At 37.1% G+C, this 21,002-nt stretch overlaps 4 protein-coding genes across 5 annotated transcripts in view; 3 read left to right on the top strand and 1 right to left on the bottom strand.

Moving 5' to 3' along the window:
• bcar3 (BCAR3 adaptor protein, NSP family member) overlaps positions 1 to 4,343 on the bottom strand; it is a 66,541-nt gene extending 62,198 nt beyond the window's left edge. Inside the window, exon 1 of the mRNA XM_079897283.1 lies at positions 4,185 to 4,343. The gene's annotated coding sequence lies outside the window, so the exon portion shown is untranslated. The remainder of the gene's footprint in view (positions 1 to 4,184) is intronic.
• A 5,156-nt stretch (positions 4,344 to 9,499) lies between these two features.
• paox1 (polyamine oxidase (exo-N4-amino) 1) lies at positions 9,500 to 13,184 on the top strand. Its single transcript, XM_079897315.1, has 8 exons — positions 9,500 to 9,635; positions 9,831 to 9,981; positions 10,556 to 10,982; positions 11,073 to 11,305; positions 11,463 to 11,712; positions 12,069 to 12,181; positions 12,332 to 12,489; positions 12,706 to 13,184. Exons 2-8 carry the CDS (start codon positions 9,831 to 9,833, stop codon positions 12,865 to 12,867), a joined length of 1,494 nt encoding a protein of 497 aa, XP_079753441.1. The 5' UTR covers positions 9,500 to 9,635; the 3' UTR covers positions 12,868 to 13,184.
• Positions 13,185 to 13,327: 143 nt separating this feature from the next.
• Positions 13,328 to 14,543, top strand: mrpl55 (mitochondrial ribosomal protein L55). Its single transcript, XM_079897359.1, has 3 exons — positions 13,328 to 13,518; positions 13,919 to 14,120; positions 14,287 to 14,543. Exons 1-3 carry the CDS (start codon positions 13,469 to 13,471, stop codon positions 14,434 to 14,436), a joined length of 402 nt encoding a protein of 133 aa, XP_079753485.1. The 5' UTR covers positions 13,328 to 13,468; the 3' UTR covers positions 14,437 to 14,543.
• Positions 14,544 to 14,906: 363 nt separating this feature from the next.
• On the top strand, positions 14,907 to 20,936 carry slc5a9 (solute carrier family 5 member 9). Of its 2 annotated transcripts, none has more exons than XM_079897305.1 (13): positions 14,907 to 15,045; positions 15,141 to 15,212; positions 15,571 to 15,675; positions 15,842 to 16,006; positions 16,316 to 16,421; positions 16,511 to 16,591; positions 16,674 to 16,879; positions 17,000 to 17,135; positions 17,323 to 17,430; positions 18,192 to 18,342; positions 18,715 to 18,883; positions 19,019 to 19,234; positions 20,177 to 20,936. In XM_079897305.1, exons 1-13 carry the CDS (start codon positions 14,917 to 14,919, stop codon positions 20,510 to 20,512), a joined length of 1,980 nt encoding a protein of 659 aa, XP_079753431.1. In that variant the 5' UTR covers positions 14,907 to 14,916; the 3' UTR covers positions 20,513 to 20,936. The 2 variants fall into 2 exon arrangements, with proteins under 2 accessions (XP_079753431.1, XP_079753432.1); XM_079897306.1 differs by having other exon boundaries at positions 16,349 to 16,421.
• Positions 20,937 to 21,002: the final 66 nt, after the last annotated feature.

A 21,002-nucleotide genomic window follows, 5' to 3' on the forward strand; every position in this document is an offset into this window, starting at 1 on the left:
TGGGTTAACGTTCTTATCTTCACATTTGCAGTGTCAGTGTCACTGATTGGACCAACTGAATGGATTGGTCTCTTCATCACTCCAATTTTCACGTTTTCCGTCACCATTTGACATTTTTCCTATCAAATGCTGACAACTGTTTATACAACTCACAGTTTCCAAGACCGCCCAAAGCACACGATTGGTTGTCAGTTGCCAAGCATCTAAACGTAACGTTCTAACACCACATTGTTTCACACTGCAAACATTTGGCACCACAATGCGGGGTTCACACCGGTGATAACCTCTGGAGCAGGGTTTCATAACCCCGGGTAAAACTTCTGAATTACAAATGTGAAACGTTCTTTTACCCAGGGATAAAAATGAGGTTTAGAACGATGAAAACCTGGGGTTGACCGCACTGTGAAAAGCCCTTTGTAAAAAAAAATGCTCAAATAGTTTTCTGGTACAGTACACAAATGCGCAAAATTTGCCAGTCTAAATACTACACTTACAGCTGTTAAGCCTGTAGAATGCCAACAAACATGCCACAGAGAAGAGCTAAAAAGTGCAGTAAATAAGATGAACTGAGCTATTTAAGCTATTTTTATCTTGATAGCACTGATTAAGAATGACATGATTTGATTGGACGTCTGCATTGAACTGTCAGATTTCAGGATAAGAGAGGAGAGTGAACCCAGAATCAGTGATATCATTGTTCTGAGTTAAGCATTCCAGAACGACACATGTGGGAGATCTCACAAGTCAAGAGCACACGCAGCACTGATTTATTATTATGTTGCATTATCTTGACTCATGCATGTGTGTGTGGTGACAGGCAGGATTGAGATCATTACATGTGACCTGTGTGACTTGAAAATGTGGGTGTACTTATGAGTGTGTGTGTGAGATGATATATGCTTTGTCAGATCAAGAACACCCTCTGAGATGAAGATGCAGGAATGTATTTGCCAAATTTTGACTCTTTAAATCAACCTGATTGCATGTGTGAAGCTCTTTGACCAAGAAACTCTTGCTAGTTAAAAAACCTGATGTAGCTTTCAGCATCCCATGCACATCCCAGCATCCTATAAACCCTCATCCAAAACACTACATATGCTGGTCTTTTCCACAGGGTTCCAACATTTTAGCAATCAGTCAAGATAGTGTGGGCATTTTGTCAGTTCAAGTGAAGTGTGTGAGCAGATGTTTTGTACAAAATGTTCTGTCCTGCTAGTCCTCTCTATCTTGTGTTAACGTCTAATAGTGGGGAGTTTAAGAGGAGGCAGGCACCACTCTCTCCCCATCCACCCTCCTAATCTCTGCTTTTACCATGAGGCAGCTCACCTAAAATACATTTAAAGAATTCTAATGCAACAACAATCATATTTCTTTTAAACATCAGATGCTTGTATTTGAACTTCTGCAAGATGAACACAGATTTTAATATAAAAAATAGTATGCAAACTAAATATTGTGTCAATATGTTAATGATTGGGTTTTAAATGAAGCAAACCAAGTAACAATAACCACAAAATACAAATAACAAACTCTAATGTTTACAGTGTATCTATGAAAAGTTGCTTATTACTTCCTTATGAGATTAGTTTTGATTATCTAATGCCTCTTTCCTCTGTACTGCCCCTGTATTCCCCAACATGCTCCATTTCATAGTTCTGCCTGGGGAGGAGGATGGTCTCCCTGATTCACAACATTCCGGCCGTGCCTGAAGTCCTGAGCTCACGCCACAGTTAGGCTAATAACATTCCCTGGCAAGGCTTGACTCATCCTCACAGACAATCTGCCAGATACTTTTGCCATTACAGCTGTTTGGGATACAGTAAACAGTGACTGGAGGCTTCTTCTTCAAGGTGTTGAGAGAAATCTTGTTCATAGCAGTCTGTATGGATCGCATTTAATGATGCTTTTTTATAATGCTTCTGCTTTAAACATTTAAAATTGTGATGTAAAGTCAATGTAAACTGTCTTTGATAAAGGCCCGTTCACACCAAGGATAATACCTATAACGATAAAGATATAGTTCTAAAAATAAAATAGATATTGGCCTAGATAGATATAGTTTTAAATATAAAAGTATAGCAGAGTCCACTCCACACCACAAATATAACGATAAAGGCACAGAGAAACAACATTGCTGGAATCACTTTAAGCAATCCGAATCCATCCTTTTTGAATAGCTCAAGCTTTTAAAGCAGCAGACGACTATACTGCAACACGCTTGGAATAAACAGAACGATATCATATAGTTATCACAATAGTTATCGTATGGTGTGAACTGGCCTTAACTCTGTTCAGCTTTATGAAATGCAAAATATCCAATTTCATTGCACATCACATTCCTGTTTGATATACTTTAAAAGGGAAAGTACACCCAGAAATTAAAATGCTGTCATCTTTTACTCACCCTCAAGTTGTTCCAAACCTGTATGAATTTCTGTCTTCTGCTGAACACAAAAGAAGATATTTTGAAGAATGTCGGTAACCAAACAGTTGATGGGGCCTATTGACTTCCATAGTATTTGGTTCCCCATATTCTTCAAACTATCCTCTTTTGTGTTCAGCAGAAGACAGAAATGGTTTGGAACAACTTGGATGAGTAAAAAATGACAGAATTTTCATTTTTGGGTGAACTATCCCTTTAAGATACTTGCTTGTATAGATTTATTTTATTGTGTAGATTGTCTTGCAGAAATTGGAAACACACAGTGTAACTTGGTCAGAGGTCAGAGGTCAAGTGGAGCTTTCTAACTCCAAAGTTCATTCAGAGTTCTATCTCCTCCTCAAACAGACTTTCTGGGGACAGTTGTGGGAAACTCATAAAAATAGCAAACACGTTGTGCCCACAGACCATTTAAAACCATGGTATTGATTTGTTTGCTCAAAGTTAAACTGCACAGGTCCATCAATATCTCAAATTGAATTTAAAGTATGAAAAATGAATAAGCCGTGAAGTCATTATGCTTCTAAGTTAAACACAAAACACTCTTTGCTGAGTTTTATTATTTTAATGCAATATCGATCAGCTCTTTTAATAAAAAAATGATGAATCAAATGATTTATTGTGCTGTTTAATGTATGCATTCATTAGTGACAGCACATAGCATGAGTAAAAAGTGTTTACTTTTCTTTTTTCATTTGAGAGACATGATCTCTGTTTAGTTGCACACACCTGGCTGCTTGTGGTCAAGAGTTCAGCATCCCACAAGCCACTGCATGTTCAGAGCATGCTGGGTTCTAGCCTGTTTTAAAGCATGGAAAACTCCATTGCTAGACTGTCTGCAAAAACTAAGATGCCAGATGCACTGCATGCCTTCAGTGGCATTTATCAGGATGTGAATGACCACATAAGAAAGCTCTCAGCATGCCACATGTAGTGTGTGGTGTGGTTGGGAGCTAAACAATATCAGGGGCTCTTAAACTCTTTCTCTCTCACTCTCTCTGTCCTCCATTTACCTCTAGGGTAAGAGTCATACTGAAGCCAAATAACTTGGACTTTAGGTTCCAGTAAAATTGCACACACATATTTCAATTTCTTTAATGGAAGTTTGCTGAAGCTGCGTGCCATAAATGCAATTTGCATCTAATGTTATACCTTTGATAGAGGGCAAGCACTCATCCAACAAAGTTTTAAGAGAGTCTCTTAATTGACAGACAAACCCTGCGGACAGATGATTTAGTTTCAAAGCACGTCACTAAACCTGTGAGGCATTTTGTCAGTGTCAGAAGATTCAAGGTTAAGAGTGTTTTAACTCAAGAACCTGAATATTCTCTGAATATACCAGAGAATTCTGTATATTAGGTATGTTAGGTTAAGCTATTTAGTTATTGGTAAATATTCCAACTTTAATAGTACATCATTATTAGATGCATGTTTACTCTTAATAAGATAATATAAAGAAGATATTCTGACAAGTCATTGAATAAGACAAGTATTGGCTAAATAGTAAGCCTACTTTTTAGGGGGATAGTGACTAGCCTTAACCCTATAGTGACTAACTGAATAAAGTCACTAATGAAAAACTTACAAGAGATAAGAAACATAATGATAGATTGTTCAAACGAAAACATGTTAAATTGTCGTAACTTTGCTATACTCATAATTACTAAACGGCTTTATAAATTGTTATAGGCTACACAAAATCTGTTGGTCACATTTATTATTAAAAAAAGTAAGCAAAACTCACCTTAAAGGTCGCACAGGCGTTTTTACTTAAGTAAAAGATGTTTTCCCGTCCAAATTAACCAACTCCTCAAGAGAGTAGACGCTCAGATGTCAAACACACATTCTGCATGAATTGTCCCTGCTGTAACTGCTCTCCCCTGTGATAAAAGCGTAATGATGCTCACTGGAGACAAATCCCGCAAGGATGCGATTACTACGCGCCTGAAGTGAATGCGCTTTTACTGGAATGCGTGCCGAGATGCTGCGTCGACAGGTCTGCACTCCACGCGCGCGGCGTAATATTGTTGTGACTTGTGAGTGATTTCATGCGGTTGTTTGAGCCCAAAACAGTCCCATGTTTGAGCTCTCTGATGTATATATTAAATATGACACCTATAAGCAATAGTAGAAAGACCGAAAAACAGATTTGATTCAGTGAGTAGGAACAAAGTTGACCGTTAATCTTTAAATTGTGCGTGCGCGCGAATTGCTGTGAAGAAGGACTGGATAAACGACCCCGTGCAGAAATTACTTTCTCTACTTTTCTCGCACGGTGTAACATTTCCATCTGTGAAATTGGGGTCATTAAAAAATCATTTTAAAAATGACTGATGTTTGTTGTAGGCATGCGTTGTTAAATTGTCCTATAACATTTGAGAAATTGGACCAAACCTATATGAAGCATGGACACTAGGACCAGCAGCACTTAAAATATTAGTCTGCTTTTGGGCGGTCGGCCAACACTTATTCAGCTCTGAATATTGTTCTGCAGAAGATGTGACCTTAGGCTGTCATTCCCCCTGTATCATAAAGCTCCTTGCCAGACAGAGAAATATTTTATGCTTAGATATTAAGTCACGGCTGATGGACTGATGACCGATTCAGATTTAAAGATGAAGTTGTGTTTTACAATTGCATTTATGATGGAGCCTGTCAAGGCTCTATGAAATGATCAACATTTCAGTCCTTACTGAACCCTTCTTATAGGCTAGCATAACCCAAATATTTTAAATAGCCTACTTGAACTCCATAATTAAATTTATTATATTCCTTATTAAATATATTCACTATCTGATTAACTGATTGTTTACTTAATATTTTACCAAGCAATTTATTCCATTGCTTATTAAATTAATATTCCACAGGCCTAAATGTATGTATTATGTATTATAATGGTAACATAATCATAATAATGTTTTACAAATCATGTGCAAATATACAAAAATAAACATTTAATTTGTATCACTTAATAGTAAGAAAGAGTGCAAATTCTTTGGTGGTCGAAATTGTATGCCGTTTAGTTTAACCATTCTGTTAATGAATGGTTTAAATATGGTGAAGCATGTATAACGGAGTCCTTTGAGATTGAGATGAGTTTCTAAAAAAAATGTAAGGGATGAGTTGCCCTGTTATCACTGTCTAACGGCCTTCCCCTGTGTGAGAAGATGAGAGCTTTTGGCTTGCCGTCTCACATTTCCTTTTGATTCCCCTGCCCTGGTAGACAGGAGCATTGAGGCATAATGATTACATGAGTGAACATAATCATGCTTTTCTCTCAGCCATGCTGTCATTAGTCTTACAAATACAGCCATGCCAGGCTGATTCTGAAATAAGCGGATGACATGACTGGCATACATACCCATCACTTGTATCAGAAGACAGGACAGGCGCGGCTTGGGGGACCATTCACCCATTGTGCCAGGAGAAACTGATGGAGAGCTCACCAGCAGGCGCACAATGGGCTCTCTGATGCGCAAAACAAATGTGGTATTGTTTGGGTTACTTTTTGCTGTTTACTGTGCTGGGAGAAAGTTGCACCCACACAGAGCTCTGCAGCTTCTGTCATCTTTGGTCGATAATAACACCAACTTAAAGACCTACTACATCCTTTTGTATATGATCAATGCATATGAAAAGATACTTTTTTATCATACAATTACTTTACCTAAAGATTTCAATCAATGTTCAATATTGTTCGTATTGGCCAAAAAGTATGGACACTTAAGTCACATTTAAAAATTGGCAGAATTGTATTGCTTTGATTAGAAACAAAATATAAAATCAAGCAGCATCTGCAAACAAACAATAATAGCCTACAGAGTTCTCAGAACAAACTTCACTTTCCCTAAACCATTTTCTAAAACTATTGATACTGCTAACTATTAACCTTAATTGAAATCAAAAAGCTGTTTTAACTGAACGCAAACCAGTAATGTTTTTTTTGGTTACACTTTATTTTACAGTACGTGTACTTGCAGTATACTTATCCAAGAAAATGCTGGTAATATAAGGTAACTACAGTACATGAGTTAAAGGGTTAGTTCACCCAAAAATGAAAATTCTGTCATTAATTACTCACCCTCATGTCGTTCATCTTCGGAACACAAATTAAGATATTTTTGATGAAATCCGAGAGCTTTGATCCCCCATAGACTGACACGTGATTGCCACTTTCAAGGCCCAGAAAGGTAGTAAAGACATCATTAAAATAGTCCATGAGACTACAGCGGTTCAACCTTAATGTTATGAAGCAATGAGAATACTTTATGTGTGCAAAAAACCTATAAAAAATAACTACTTTATTTTTGCGCGTAAAAAGTATTCTCATTGCTTCATAAAATTAAGGTTGAACCACTGTAGTCACATTGACTATTTTAACAATGTCTTTACTACCTTTTTGGGCCTTGAGAGTGGTGATTATGTTGCAGTCTATGTGGTGGGGTCAGAAAGCTCTCGGATTTTATTAAAAAGATCATTTGTGTCCTAAACTAAGGTCTAATTCTGGCTTAATCTAAGCTCGGTCTGTAAAACCAGGCCCAGATCTAAACTTCATAAACTTCATTTTGTCATTTTTTGTAGTGTGCTTGTGCTTCATTTCTTTAAAATAAATGCCATTGTTTTGATACGTAATGCAAAGATATTTACATTGTGTCTTAAGTACCCAAATATTTTTGGGGCCACTATATAAGGAATTCATAAGAAAAGACAGGACAGATTTTCTTAGAAAGTGTAAACTATCAATGCACATGCACAGTTGTATATACTGCAGATATAGCATACATTGTGTCTAGGGGGCTTTGGGTTTTTGGGGTGGGACTGTCTGTCGACAAACAGATGATACAGCCCATTGCCCCTGGACTGTCCTGCCCTGACAAGTTATTTCATTATAAAGTGAAAACGGCACCATGGGAAAAAGTACTTATACCTTCTCAAACCAAACATTCTCCAAATCCCACAATATCCTTCAGTCATCATCTAATCATCTTGAGAAATATGATCACATTGATGTTTCCAAAACACTCATATTTATGTGACCAACAACAGATTTATGATAATTTCTTAAAGATAAAAGCACTTAAACCGTGTGTTGCGTGTGCAAAGCATGAAAAGTATCTTTTCAGGGGCACATTTCTGTCACAATGATAAACAGCTATCATAATTGTCCGTACATGCAGTCACTGGCCGTCCAAACAAAGATAAACAATGAGAGTGGAGGGCAGTGTCACTCCCCCTGAGTGCAGCAGAAGACGTCTGTTGTTTGTTGGTGTAGTCTTTTCACTGAGCTTTTTGTGTAAAAGACATGATTTCACCCCTCACCTGCTTCTCGCTGGATCAGATCTGTTCAACCCTGCTTTGAGACAAAGCACAGATTATTGAAAACTAAGCTGCATACAGTGCCAAAAGATGATAAATTACACCGATGATGAATTAATGCCACAATAAGGTCACTGATTCATCCGAGCCTGGTTGAACAAAAGGGCGGCTCGTTTTGTGACAAAAGTGAATGGCTTGGTTCTCCACTGGCCAGACTCTGGGTGTTGAAAAGTGTCAGCTTTGGAAAGCAGCTGAAAGTGCAGATAGATGAATTTAGAAGACACTGATTAAAAATGGGCATTTTGGCTGGCTTACTATAGTTTTGCATGAAGTGTTTCTGCGCTCCAATACATTTGTTTTAAAAAATATTGTCTGAGAAGAGAAAGCCTAAGGGCAAGACATTTTATCATTAAAGAAAAGGAAGTGCACCTCTTATTTAACCCCATCATGAAAACATGTGCACTTTTTCTTTTACATTTTTGTTTTTCTATGTCACTTGAATGGATCAATCCTGCTGAAGTTTATTTACAGTTTTTCAGAATTCTAAAACACATTTCTCGAAACCATTACCCACTTTCCGAAATCGCCCCCTAAACCCTCATTCCCTATGTTAGTCCACTAATACTGTTCACACAGGAGTGAATGAAAAGGAGTGGGCGAATTCGGACAGCTGTTGAGCGTACATCGGTTGTACACTCGTTAGTCGTTACTGCAGTGCAATGTGCGTCCACTATGGTTTCGGACACCGCAACATATTGCTGTCTCACATTGCAAGTATAGTGTTGTACTGAATATTACTGAATGTCTGTATATTCAGTACTTGCATACTGTAAAATACTGTAGTCCAACTACAAAAGCCAAAAAGTTTTTTTTTTTTTAAAACAACTCTAAATGAAAAGCATGTTACAGTACACTCAGTTGTAAAACTGCAAAATCAAAGTCAGTGAAAGATTCATTCTGCCTCAGCATCACATCTTCATGTCGGGTCCAGCCTGAGGACTTTGTCCACATCACAGGCAATGTCGTCTCTTGCCAGGCAAAGAGAAAAATCCTCTAGTGTGCGGGATTCAGCCTTGACAACACTGTCCACACCTTGCTCTTTCTCATCCACCATCTCTTACACATACTCTTCCTCCTCTCCTTTTCAAATTGTTTCCCTCTATTGTTCATATCTACATTCAGTGCACCTGTGCACTGTTATTTTGAACAGATGGTTTGATCACATCATTAGAAATAAGTGTGAACAAAGTTTTGCAAAAAGAGTGCATGAGATTTTCAAATGCTTGAACTGCCTGAACTTGTTTAAGGTTTTACAGAAAGAGTGATTTATTCAACTTAGGGGTTTAGAGTTTCAGCAACTCAGAAAAACAAAAAAATGCTGGGTTGTTTTAACCCAATTTTGGGTCAAATATGGACTAACCCAACGTTGGGTTAAAAATGCAATTTAAAAATGGACAAACCCAGCCGTTGGGTTACATTTTTAATGTAACCAATGCAATTTGTCCATTTTTTAAATTACATTTTTAACCCAACGTTGGGTTAGTCCATATCTGACCCAAAATTGGGTTAAAACAACCCAGCATTTTTTAGAGTGATAATTTTTTTATTATAATAAGACAAATATAGTCCATCCCAGGTGTTCAAAATTAGAATCAATTTCTTAGGAATTTCTGCCCTCTATTGGACAACTGTGTATACAACGACCCGAAGGGGAAGAAAACCATGACGACGTGTTTCTTCATTGCTTCAGACAGTCTGAGTCAGAACAAACTAAACACCGCCTCTGAATCGATATGAAGTCATGGCAGGAAAAGAGGAAGTGGAACTAAGCAATGCAACTAAATAAAGGTGGATAGTCAGCATTTAGCTCCGTTACAAAGTAAGTAGCCTAACGATTTCGTTATAGCTATTGTCTAACTTTAACTTCATATTTCGTCTAAACCAACAAATTAATTCAGAAAGCTAAAAAAGCTGGTTGTGATAGGAATACCATGTACTGTCTAGTAATGCATCTTGTTTGTAGTAAAGCTGCTGTGTAGTTAGGGTTAACGTAATACCTTCTTCAATATTATAGATGGCACTCAGAAACCCATGTATCGTGGTGATTGGTGCTGGTGTGGCAGGACTCTCTGCAGCCAAGAAGCTGAAAGAATACGGATTTAATGACGTCACGGTGCTGGAAGCCTCCGAGAAGGTCGGAGGAAGAGTAGCTTCTGCAACTTTTGGTGAATACATTATACCTCATATAGCATACAATACATTATCATTTGAATACCAACACGAATTCAACACTTGACAAATTATAAGAGTATTATAGTAAAAAGTTAATATATAGAAAATGTTTATGCTAATAAGTGCAATAATATAATAACAATGAAATAAATGATTTATTATGTATTATTAATAATAATAATTATAACCGTTAATTATGTTTATTATTTTAGCATTGTTTTAACTTATGATAAATAAAAGTAGGGTTGTGTGCTAAAAGTAGAGGAAACTGTTTCAGGAAACTGAAATCTGTGGACCCATGACTTAGTTTCGCTTCCATTAAATAGTCCTTTTTTTTGCTGTCAAAAGAATGTAGGCATCACACGATTTTAAATCCAGTTTAAATATGATATTTTACCCTACGTATTTTAAATATCTGGGGAATTGTTGTCACTTTACATTTTCTTTTTTCTTTTTTTTGCCTGTTCTGATCCTGTAATGAAACCATATAGAAGTGTTTAGATTATATGCTGAATTTATATCTAACAGTCGGCTATATGTCAATGTCTTTCTTTTTTCATGTCAAAGGGAATGCATGTGTTGATACTGGAGCTCAGTACATCCATGGGGCGTCAGAAGAAAACCCTGTCTACTGTCTACTAAAAAAGTCTGGCCTTCTTAACCAGGTCCCTGACATGGGCACAGAAGCATTTTACAGTAACAAGGGACACAAAGTGGATGCAGACTTCGCCAGACGTGCATATGAAGCTGGGGAGGGCATTATTCAACACCGTGGCTTCAACACGGGAAAGAGTTTAGGTGAACACTATGCAGAAAAAACCCAAGGTGTGATTGACAGCTTGCAAGACAAGGATAAAAAAACGAGAATGCAGAGTGTTTTTGCTTTGGTTGGCAAAGACATGCTGATTGACGTTGGAGCTTCAGACCTCCACAGGATCTCTCTTGACTCCTGGCAGTATTATACCAACATGGGTGACAGTCTCAATGTTGCAGGGTATGATGGGTTGAGAAGATGATCTGCATTCATTTGCAATTATTGCTAAGTAAATGATTCATTTAGTGTTAATTGTTATATGTCTGTCAGTTTAATGTTTCAGCTTGTAGATATACTACTGGAGGATTTCCCTAAGGATAGTTTGCTGCTGAAAAGAGAAGTTAGTAAGATCAAATGGGATGGAACCTTCTCTGTAGCCCCCTCTCCGACTGCTCACACTGAAGCTGCTTCTGATGAAAAAGTCCGTCAGTACCCAGTTTGCATTGTCTGTGAGAATGGAGAAGAGATTCTAGCCGATCATGTAATAGTGACCATTTCTCTGGGTATGTGTTGATAAGGATTGAGTATTTTGAGGATGATCATGCTGTCTGAAGTGAGACTGGCACATTTATGTGTGTGTGTGTGTGTGTGTGTGTGTGTGTGTGTGTGTGTGTGTGTGTGTGTGTGTGTGTGTGTGTGTGTGTGTGTGTGTGTTTGAAGGTTGTCTAAAAGCTCAAGCTTCCAGCCTCTTCATCCCCTGTCTCCCATGCGAGAAAATGGAGGTCATCGATAAGCTGTGCTTTGGCAGTATTGCCAAGATCTTTCTGGAATATGAAGAGGCATTCTGGGAGAATGAAGTTGGTACTATCAGCCTCATTTATGAGGATGACACGCCTGCCTCAGTATCCACCAATAAAATGCAGTGGCTCAAGAACTTGCAGTGCTTTTCTGTCCTGAGACCCAAAGAAAGGTTAATGTTGCATTAAATGGCAATTTTTTTAAAATGTTAATGTTAAATTAATTCATGCACGTTTACAAGTATAAATGCCATATGAGAAATCTGTATATGAACTATTAGTCCTAAACAGCAGAACTATTATTAATAGTAAAATGTAGAAAAATCAGTCAAAGCCTGTGCTTCAAAAAACATATTATTATTATTATTATTATTATTATTATGTAGTAGTGGTAGCCTTTATTATGACTGTTTATGGGGCAAAATGGTTTAGTAACATTATTCGTGTACCTCAGGAAAAATATATAATATGACTCCTTTTACATTGTTACTTGTTAACGTTTATTAATCTTTCATTTTCTCTTTTCTAGGTTTGGTAATATCTTAATTGGTTGGTGTCCAGGAGACATTGCTGACCTGATTGAAACCATGACAGATGACGAACTCTCAGCTGCTGTCACTGATCATCTCAAAATGTTCTTTGGTAAAGAAATCCTCTCTAAAGAAATATCCATATCATTACTTGTATTACTTTTTAATGATATGTCAGTTACTGGAATTCAAATTAATTAAGTTTTTAAAAAGTTTACTTAAAAACTTTTTGTCATCGTGTAATATTTTCTGTATTCCCAAGGACATTCAAACATTCCTCAGCCAAAGTCCATTCTTAGCACTAAGTGGCGCAGCAACAAATTCGTAAAGGGAACTTACGCTTTCCTCCCTGTTGGTGTTGATGGGCAAGTTATGGACACTTTGGCACAACCTCTAGTGGGTTGCCGGTGTCCTAGTGAAGTATGTGATATTTTATTTTATTGCCTACCATTATGTTGAATTAAAATTAGTAATGGTTAATTATTTTAATTATTGAAATATGCATTGAGATATAGGCTATAAGGAGGAGGTTTTCATAAACTAGAAGTATGTTTAAAAGAGGCCCTCCTTTGATTTTGATTTTCTTTGTCATTTAGCACTGAAGTATTAAAGTGATTTTCACTTCATTTATTTCAGGATCTTCAGGTCTTGTTTGCAGGTGAGGCAACGATGAAGACTCTTTATGGCACAGTGCAAGGAGCTCTACTCTCAGGACACAGAGAGGCAGACAGACTGGCAGCACATTATAAGAAGACAGCGGCTCCCACTTCCACTACTTCATTGGACAAACAAGTTTAGAGAGTTAAAATCTATTATCTAAAATTTAGACAAGCATCCAATAACAGGGAAGTTACCGAAATGATGATGTGATGATAATGATTGCGTGATCTCAACAAGCCTGCCCCCATGAGGCTGCTGCATGTAATAAAAACAACTTTAATCATATTTCTTTTGTTACAGAACCTTTTTATGAGAAAATGACTGAGGCTTTTAGATTTTTACTGATGTATACTGTTCCTTTTTATATTATATAGCTACCTACGTATAAATCAACTAAACGCTTTTACGACAGGCTGTGTTTCATACATTATTATTTAATAAAACATTGCATGCTAAATTGTGGTTTAATTATTAATTGTGAAAGAAGTTGGCTTTGGTGAATCTATTTTATGCACAATAAGAAAAAAAGGTTTTATTTCTAAATGTGAACTAAAATCCAAAGAGAACAGACAGCGGAACTATTGGAAGCTGCAGTGCAAGTTTCCAGGGGGAGCATTTGATTCTGACACACATCCATGCTGTTTGTTGATGGTGACCTTCTTCATTTCGAAGAGTTGTGCTATTTTCTTCTCACATTTATGAAGGCATTTACTATATAGCCGTTTCCAGGGTTGCAAATATGATCATGGCTTTAAATGCAATTGGCCAGCCCTGCAAGAGTTTATTTAGGTAAGTAGTGAACCGATTACTCCTTGAGTTCGCCCGTCTTTTGACATAGTGTTGTAACGTTAGTCATTGCATTTACAAAGAATTTTCGGGTTTATACATATAGGTTAAACAAACATAAGTTTTATGCGAAGCCAAGACACTAATTTACCATTCAATTACCATTGAAATACCATTCAAAATACCTGTTCGTGGAAGGATTTTAGTGTCTTTACTATTTCCCTTTATAAATAACTTAAAACCTGAATCTATCTGACTTCGCAAATGGATGGCATCAAGTGAGTAGGGTTCTGAAGCTACAATGTTTTCATTATTTTTCTATTATACTGCAGCTTTTTGAAGCGTAATCATTGATGTTCAGAAATATTTAGATGTTTAATGTCCTTTTTATTGTTTTGCACAGGTGTCTTCAGGCTGTTGTCACCCACAGGTGTTTGCAAGCCACATCCACATTTCACACCACAGTCTTTCAGTCAAACTCCAACAGAACCTGTGTGGTCCGCTTTGGGAGGCAGAAGTATGAGAGGATGTATCCAGTTCTGTTAGTGAGACCTGACGGGTCCACCATCAACATCAGATATAGAGAGCCCAAAAGAATAATGAAGGTTAGTGTTTTATATATATCCAAGCAAAATGAAAATCCTGCCTTGAAAATTATGTTGCTATGCTGTTATTTTCTCTGAAACACAAAAAAAGGTACAAAAAGAACAAGTACCTTCGTTGTGTGTGTTTTGAGTCAGTTATCATTGACAGCTTTTACTCTTTTGCCAGATGCCCGTGGACATCACCACCCTCTCTGAGGAGGAGAGGAAAATCAGGATGCGGAAAAGGGAACCGAAGAGGGCAGCTAAACAGAAATTGGAGGATTTTGAGGATGATTTCAAAGTTGATGATTACAGCAAATTCTGGAAGAAGAAATGAATGGACTGATGCAGTTGAATGTCACATTGAGTATTTATGATGTCTCACATGTACAAAATTAGTTTTGTTTTTATAAGTCACTCTGCAATTAAAAAAAAAAATCTTGCAATATTTGTAGTGAGTGTGTCTTTTTATTGAATTTAATTCATTTAGGATTAGATTAATATGCAAAATAACTCCAGAATCCATATATATATATATATATATATATATATATATATATAGATATAGATAGATAGATAGATAGATTTATATAGAATATATATATAGATATATAGATATCCAATTCATTTATGTATATGTGTGTGTCTTCAAATATAAAAAGTAAATTAGTTTACAGCGTCATCATGTGGTGATTTGTATCTGTCATATAATGTGTAACTCGTGCATTCTCAGCATTCTCTGAAACAGGCTGATTAATTATTAATGAAATCAGCACCTGCTTCAAAGTTCACACTTCGGCCCCAGGCATTGTAGAAAATGCCAGCTTTACCTGAGCTTGTAACGGGCACCCCAGAGCCCGAGGTGCCTGTGAAGTTTGTTTTAGAGGCTGCTGATATTGCTGTGGTTGTAGTCTACTTTGTGTTTGTGTTGGCAGTTGGAATATGGGTAAGTGAAAGTTTGCAGCCTCTCTGGCAACATTTGCATTGATGTAGAGAATTCGGTATGTATAATTTTTGATGCTAGAGATTTCTGATTTGTAGTCCTCAGTCAGAGCCAACCGTGGGACAGTGGGAGGATACTTCTTGGCAGGACGGTCCATGACATGGTGGCCAGTGAGTTTTTGTGTCTTTCTTTATAATAAAGCTGGAAATTATATTTATTTTGTGCATGCCTACAAGGAAGACTTTAGATTTTCAAAGCCTTTGTCTGGAATTACAACCAGGAAAAAGGAAATGACATCTCTGCAGTCTCATAAAAGAATTTATTACGTGTAAACATATTGAGTGAATGTGTAAAGTTTGAAACTAAATGAAATCATATATACAACACTTACACATACTGTACTTTAATAAGTAATATTTTGACAGCTGACTTTGTGTTTAGTCAGTGTGAAGACATGCTTCTTTCAGCGTGAGTTATCATACTTTCCTTTAGTTTTGAGAGTGTTTTTTCAGTATTGTGTTTCAACAGATTGGTGCCTCTTTGATGTCCAGTAACGTAGGCAGTGGCCTGTTCATTGGATTAGCAGGGACAGGAGCCGCGGGGGGACTTGCAGTCGGGGGATTTGAGTTGAATGTACGGCAGACAAATTAATCCTCATCTTGCAAGCTTTCAGTGTTGTTTCAGTAATTACTGATTTCACATTGCAGTTGTCTTGGGCTAAACAAATGTTTGACCGCTTTATTGCATCACATGCTGAAACAAAACCTCGTGTCAGACCTCAAGTGTGATTGTTCTGTAGGCAGTGTGGGTCCTTATTGCCTTGGGCTGGATTTTTGTGCCTGTGTATATTTCTGCTGGTGTGGTCACGATGCCAGAGTATCTGAGGAAGAGGTTCGGGGGTCAGCGCATCCGAATCTACATGAGTGTGCTGTCTCTCATCCTCTACATTTTCACCAAGATATCAGTAAGACTCCTTGTTTAATAAATTAATATATATGTGTAATTATTAAATATTTGTTATATATTTAATGAAATATATATATTCATTAAAACAAACAAACAAAAACCATTGGAAGGAATGCTAATCTGATACATAATTAGAAAAAAAATACTGCTAATATATTATCATAAAACATGTTTTTTGATGATATAACTACGCCAAGGAGCAGCAATACAGTATGCTATATGGTCTTCAATAAGAGTAAACAGCAATGCTGCATAGAAATGCACTACATATATTCAAGTTTATTATAAGCAACTGTGTTCTTTTCAGACAGACATTTTTTCAGGGGCTTTATTCATCCAGGTGTCACTTGGATGGGACCTGTATGTCTCCACCGTTCTGCTGCTAGCCGTCACTGCACTCTATACTATAGCTGGTAATAAAACCACACTAATATTTTAGATAACTAATGTCTAAATGTGATTCTAGTTGAAAAGCAGCAACTCGTGGCTTGTCTTAATGCAGGTGGGCTGACAGCAGTAATCTACACTGATGCCATACAGACCGTCATCATGGTTATAGGAGCATTTGTCCTCATGTTTATAGGTATAGAACCCTTCTTCCTGAAAAGGTACAATTATATAAATTATTCCTGGGAAAGTCATTTCAAATGAATTTTCCCCGGCAGCATTTGACAAAGTTGGATGGTACGAGGGTCTGCTGGTTCAGTATGAGAAAGCTGTACCTGCTATCACGGTCCCCAACACCACTTGTCATCTTCCTCGGTCTGACGCCTTTCATATCTTCAGAGATCCAGTGACAGGAGACCTTCCTTGGCCAGGCCTGATCTTTGGACTCACAGTTCTTGCCACATGGGTGTGGTGCACAGACCAGGTGAAACAGAATTAGAAGACTATTGGTGCATTATGACTTTACAGTTTAAATTACAAATAGGTCTCTTTAAGCTTAAAAACTGTTTTACATCAAGCAATTGCTTCTATTTATTGTTTGAAGGTGATAGTGCAAAGGTCTCTGTCTGCCAAAAACTTGTCCCATGCCAAAGGTGGTTCGGTACTCGGTGGCTACCTCAAGGTCTTCCCTATGTTCTTCGTTGTTATGCCAGGAATGATCAGCAGAGCTCTTTACCCAAGTACGCTCAGTCGTTCTTGCATTTCCCCTATAGATTTATGGTCTGGATTCTAAAAAGTTACGAACATTTATTAAACCAATGAAAAGGGGTTTATGTTCTTTTAATGAATTATCCCCACCATTCATTTGGTTGATTGTGAAATCTCTGTTTTCTTGGTTTTATGTGATGATGTCTGTGTATTTTCTAGATGAAGTAGGGTGTGTGGATCCTGATGAGTGTCAGAAGATCTGTGGGACCCGTGTTGGCTGCTCTAACATTGCTTACCCAAAGTTAGTTGTGGAGCTCATGCCAGTGGGTATGACAATCTTTTTCATTTAGTTGAAATTTTCCTTTGTCACCTATATAAGATCATTTGTCAAAAATGAAAAGCTAACATGTTAACAAACTAACAATTCTATTTTTTAATAGATTATATAGTATCATAATTTTATATATATATATATAATGTACGGCTCAGACGGTAGTAATGTTGTCTCACAAGAAGATCCCCAGTTCGAGTCCCTGTGTGTGTGTGTGTGTGTGTATTTGCTCATGTTTCTGTGATAGGTATGTTTAGGGGTATATCATTAACCTGATATAAAATCAATGGAAGTCTATGCAATGTCCTCACTAATATAGTGAAACAAACGTGTGTGTATAATTATAATAAAATATTTAAATTATGTATCTATCATAAATTATAATATTATAATGTAAATATTTAAGCCTCTATATTTACGTTTTATCTATTTTGAAAAGAAATGTTAATGTTACTTTTGCCAGAATTTCTCAATTTTATGCTTGTTTCCTACCCATATCTTTTATCTTTAGATATGATGTTGATGAGCAGAGGCAGAGTGGCACTTTAAATCAGAAATCAGAAATTACTTTTTATATTCAAAGTCTATATTCTTAATAGACTTAGTAATATTATATATTCTTAAGTCTATAATGCTCCTGCAAAAAATTAGTGCATCACTTAGCAGATAAGTTGCTGTACAACATCTTGTTTCTCTGATATTCCTATTGTTCTTGTTATACTTATCTATTCTTTCTTTCACTGTCATTGTTTTGTAGGTATGAGAGGTCTGATGATCGCAGTAATGATGGCAGCGCTCATGTCCTCTCTCACCTCTATATTCAACAGTAGCAGCACTCTGTTCACCATGGACATTTGGCAACGAATCCGGCTCCGGGCCTCTGAGAGAGAGCTCATGGTAGTGGGCAGGTACTTACTGTTAAATGCTTTGTGGAAAAACATTAGAACACTTTCATTTTGGACACATTTGTACACAAGTATCTAAAAGAAATGAATGTTATCGTTATATGCATGCAAACTAGTTTAACGAAAGTTAACATTCCTCTGCGGTTTACCACACCAGGTGGATAACCACATCGTATAGGTTTTGCTGACCTGTTTTTTGGGTCATAAAGGCACAGCACATGTACAACACAGCTCAAATCAATTAGATATACTTTGTATGCAAACTGAAAGTGAAGGTAATGAAGTATAACCTTTTCCAAAATATAAACTGAACAGCCTTAGTCTCCTGACTTATTTGCGGTCTTACTAATTGCTGCTGTTTATTTACATCTACAGGGTGTTCATTTTATTCCTAGTGGCCCTGAGCATTGTGTGGATTCCTATCATTCAAACATCCAGTAGTGGACAGCTGTTTGACTACATTCAGGCCATCACTAGCTACCTGGCACCTCCCATCACCGCCTTGTTTATTATGGCCATCTTCTGGGGGCGAGTAAATGAACAGGTGAATTAAATATGTTTTAGCTGATTTGTGCTCATGCAATAAAGTGAAAGGTAAATATCTTATAACATTCAATGCATTTCTTTTAAGAAGGTTGTAAAACATCCAAGCGAAGCTGCTTTCTTTTATCTTGCACAGGGTGCTTTTTGGGGTCTGATGGTGGGACTTGCAGTTGGCACAGTGAGGATGGTAATGGAATTTGTCTATAGCACCCCGTCATGCGGAGAGAAAGACCTGCGTCCCGCCCTGCTGAAAGATGTGCACTACCTGTATTTTGCTCTAATCCTTCTTGCACTGACAGCTCTGATCATCACAGCCGTCAGCCTCTGCACTGCACCTATTCCAGAGCAACACGTAACTATCAACTGCAAAAACATTTAAATATTTATTTTTATTACACGGCTCTCTGAAATTATTAATTCTGATTGTTCGGTCGCAACATTATTTCCTGATAATGACCGCCAAGGCCGTAGCTGTGGTATCAGGGTTGCAGGTTGTTACTCTGGCTCCCCTTGAAATCGCTTTTTTCTTCCCCTTCAGTTGAAATTGTGCTCCGGGTCCCACTCGGTGTCCACCAAGGTGTCCACTCCAATCTCCATTGGTTGAAATCGCAAGACCCCCCCCCCCCCCTAAGGCCCTTAGAAACTACATATTTTATTTTATTTATTTATTTATACTGCAACAATACTGCATCAGTATTAATAGTAGGTCTACAGTAATATTGTCGAAGTGTTCGTCTTGTTGCTAGAATGATTGTTTTGTACACTTAATAGATTAGAAAGAGGTACGATTTTAAAAAGGTTTCTACTCAAATCAGTATTGATGTACATTATCCCTTCCATATCCATTTGTATAAGACGCTTACAAAAAGGAGATAAAGGGCATGTACCCAGACCATTACCTATCTAAAAGGGCATTTCCGTGTTTTTATATTGGTTTAAAATTAAGAAAATTACATATAACAGACTAATCCTACACCTAAGAACATTTTGCATTTAATTATTTTGCATTTTGCATTTATTAATGTCCACAAAAGGAGGTTCTGCTGCCCAAAACAGCCCAAATTATCTAGGCTATACCAACGCAACATGTGCACTAACAAAGACTACCTCGATTTTGGAAATTAATTTATAAAGACAAGACTATTTAATTTCTTTATTAGTATAAAAAGCAAAGAAAGCATGTATATTTTTTATTTATATATTTACATACACAACATGTACATCATTTATGATGATATTTTATCAGTAACACACACTGAACATGAGCTAATATAACACTCATATTTCATTTCAGCTTGTTCGTTTGACCTGGTGGACGAGACACAGTAAGAAGGAGCGTGTAGAGCTGGAAGACCCCTGGGCTAGAGGCTCTGAACCAGCAGGCTCTGATCCCAGCACTACTGAGTCAGAGGGGTCGGATGAGGACATGCCTGCATGGTGGAAGCGTGCTGGAATGTGGCTGTGTGGTCTCTCCCATGTGGCTAAACAAGAGATAAGTCAGGAGGAACGGCAGGCTCTGGAAAAGAAACTCACAAGTATTGAAGAAGACCACACCTGGAAGACTGTCTGCAATGTCAATGCCCTCATTTTACTCACTGTCAATGTCTTTCTTTGGGGGTACTTTGCTTGAATATACTGTAAAGTTCTGAATAGCATTTTTTTCTGTAAGAACCTCAGCAATTAAAACACATGTAGATGTTTGCTCTCATTTTATATCCTGACAGTGTCTTTATTCACTTTAATGTACAATTAAACTTATATTTTGTTTCAAAGAGAGTATTTAACTCAGATTTTTAATTTTAAAAGTTTATTAAAAGCAGTTTAATGGCACAATTATAATTAGATGTATAGAAAAATATATAACATAATAATTTGGGGTTTGTAAGACACTTCATTTTATCGATTTGCTTGCACTGACACTATTGGATGAGAACAAAACTGGAAATGACTTCTCATATTTGATGAAGTTTGTGTTATTTTCCTGTTTAAAGCTGCTTGAAACAATCTATTTTGTATACATTGCTATATAAATAAAAGTGACTTGGCTTGACCTGAATAATTTCTGCTGTGTCATAATGACAAAATTTAACATGGGTAAGATTTCACTACATCAAGATCTC

The sequence above is a fragment of the Squalius cephalus genome (assembly GCF_949319135.1).
Source record: "Squalius cephalus genome assembly, chromosome: 16".
In the NCBI taxonomy this organism is placed as follows: domain Eukaryota; kingdom Metazoa; phylum Chordata; class Actinopteri; order Cypriniformes; family Leuciscidae; genus Squalius; species Squalius cephalus.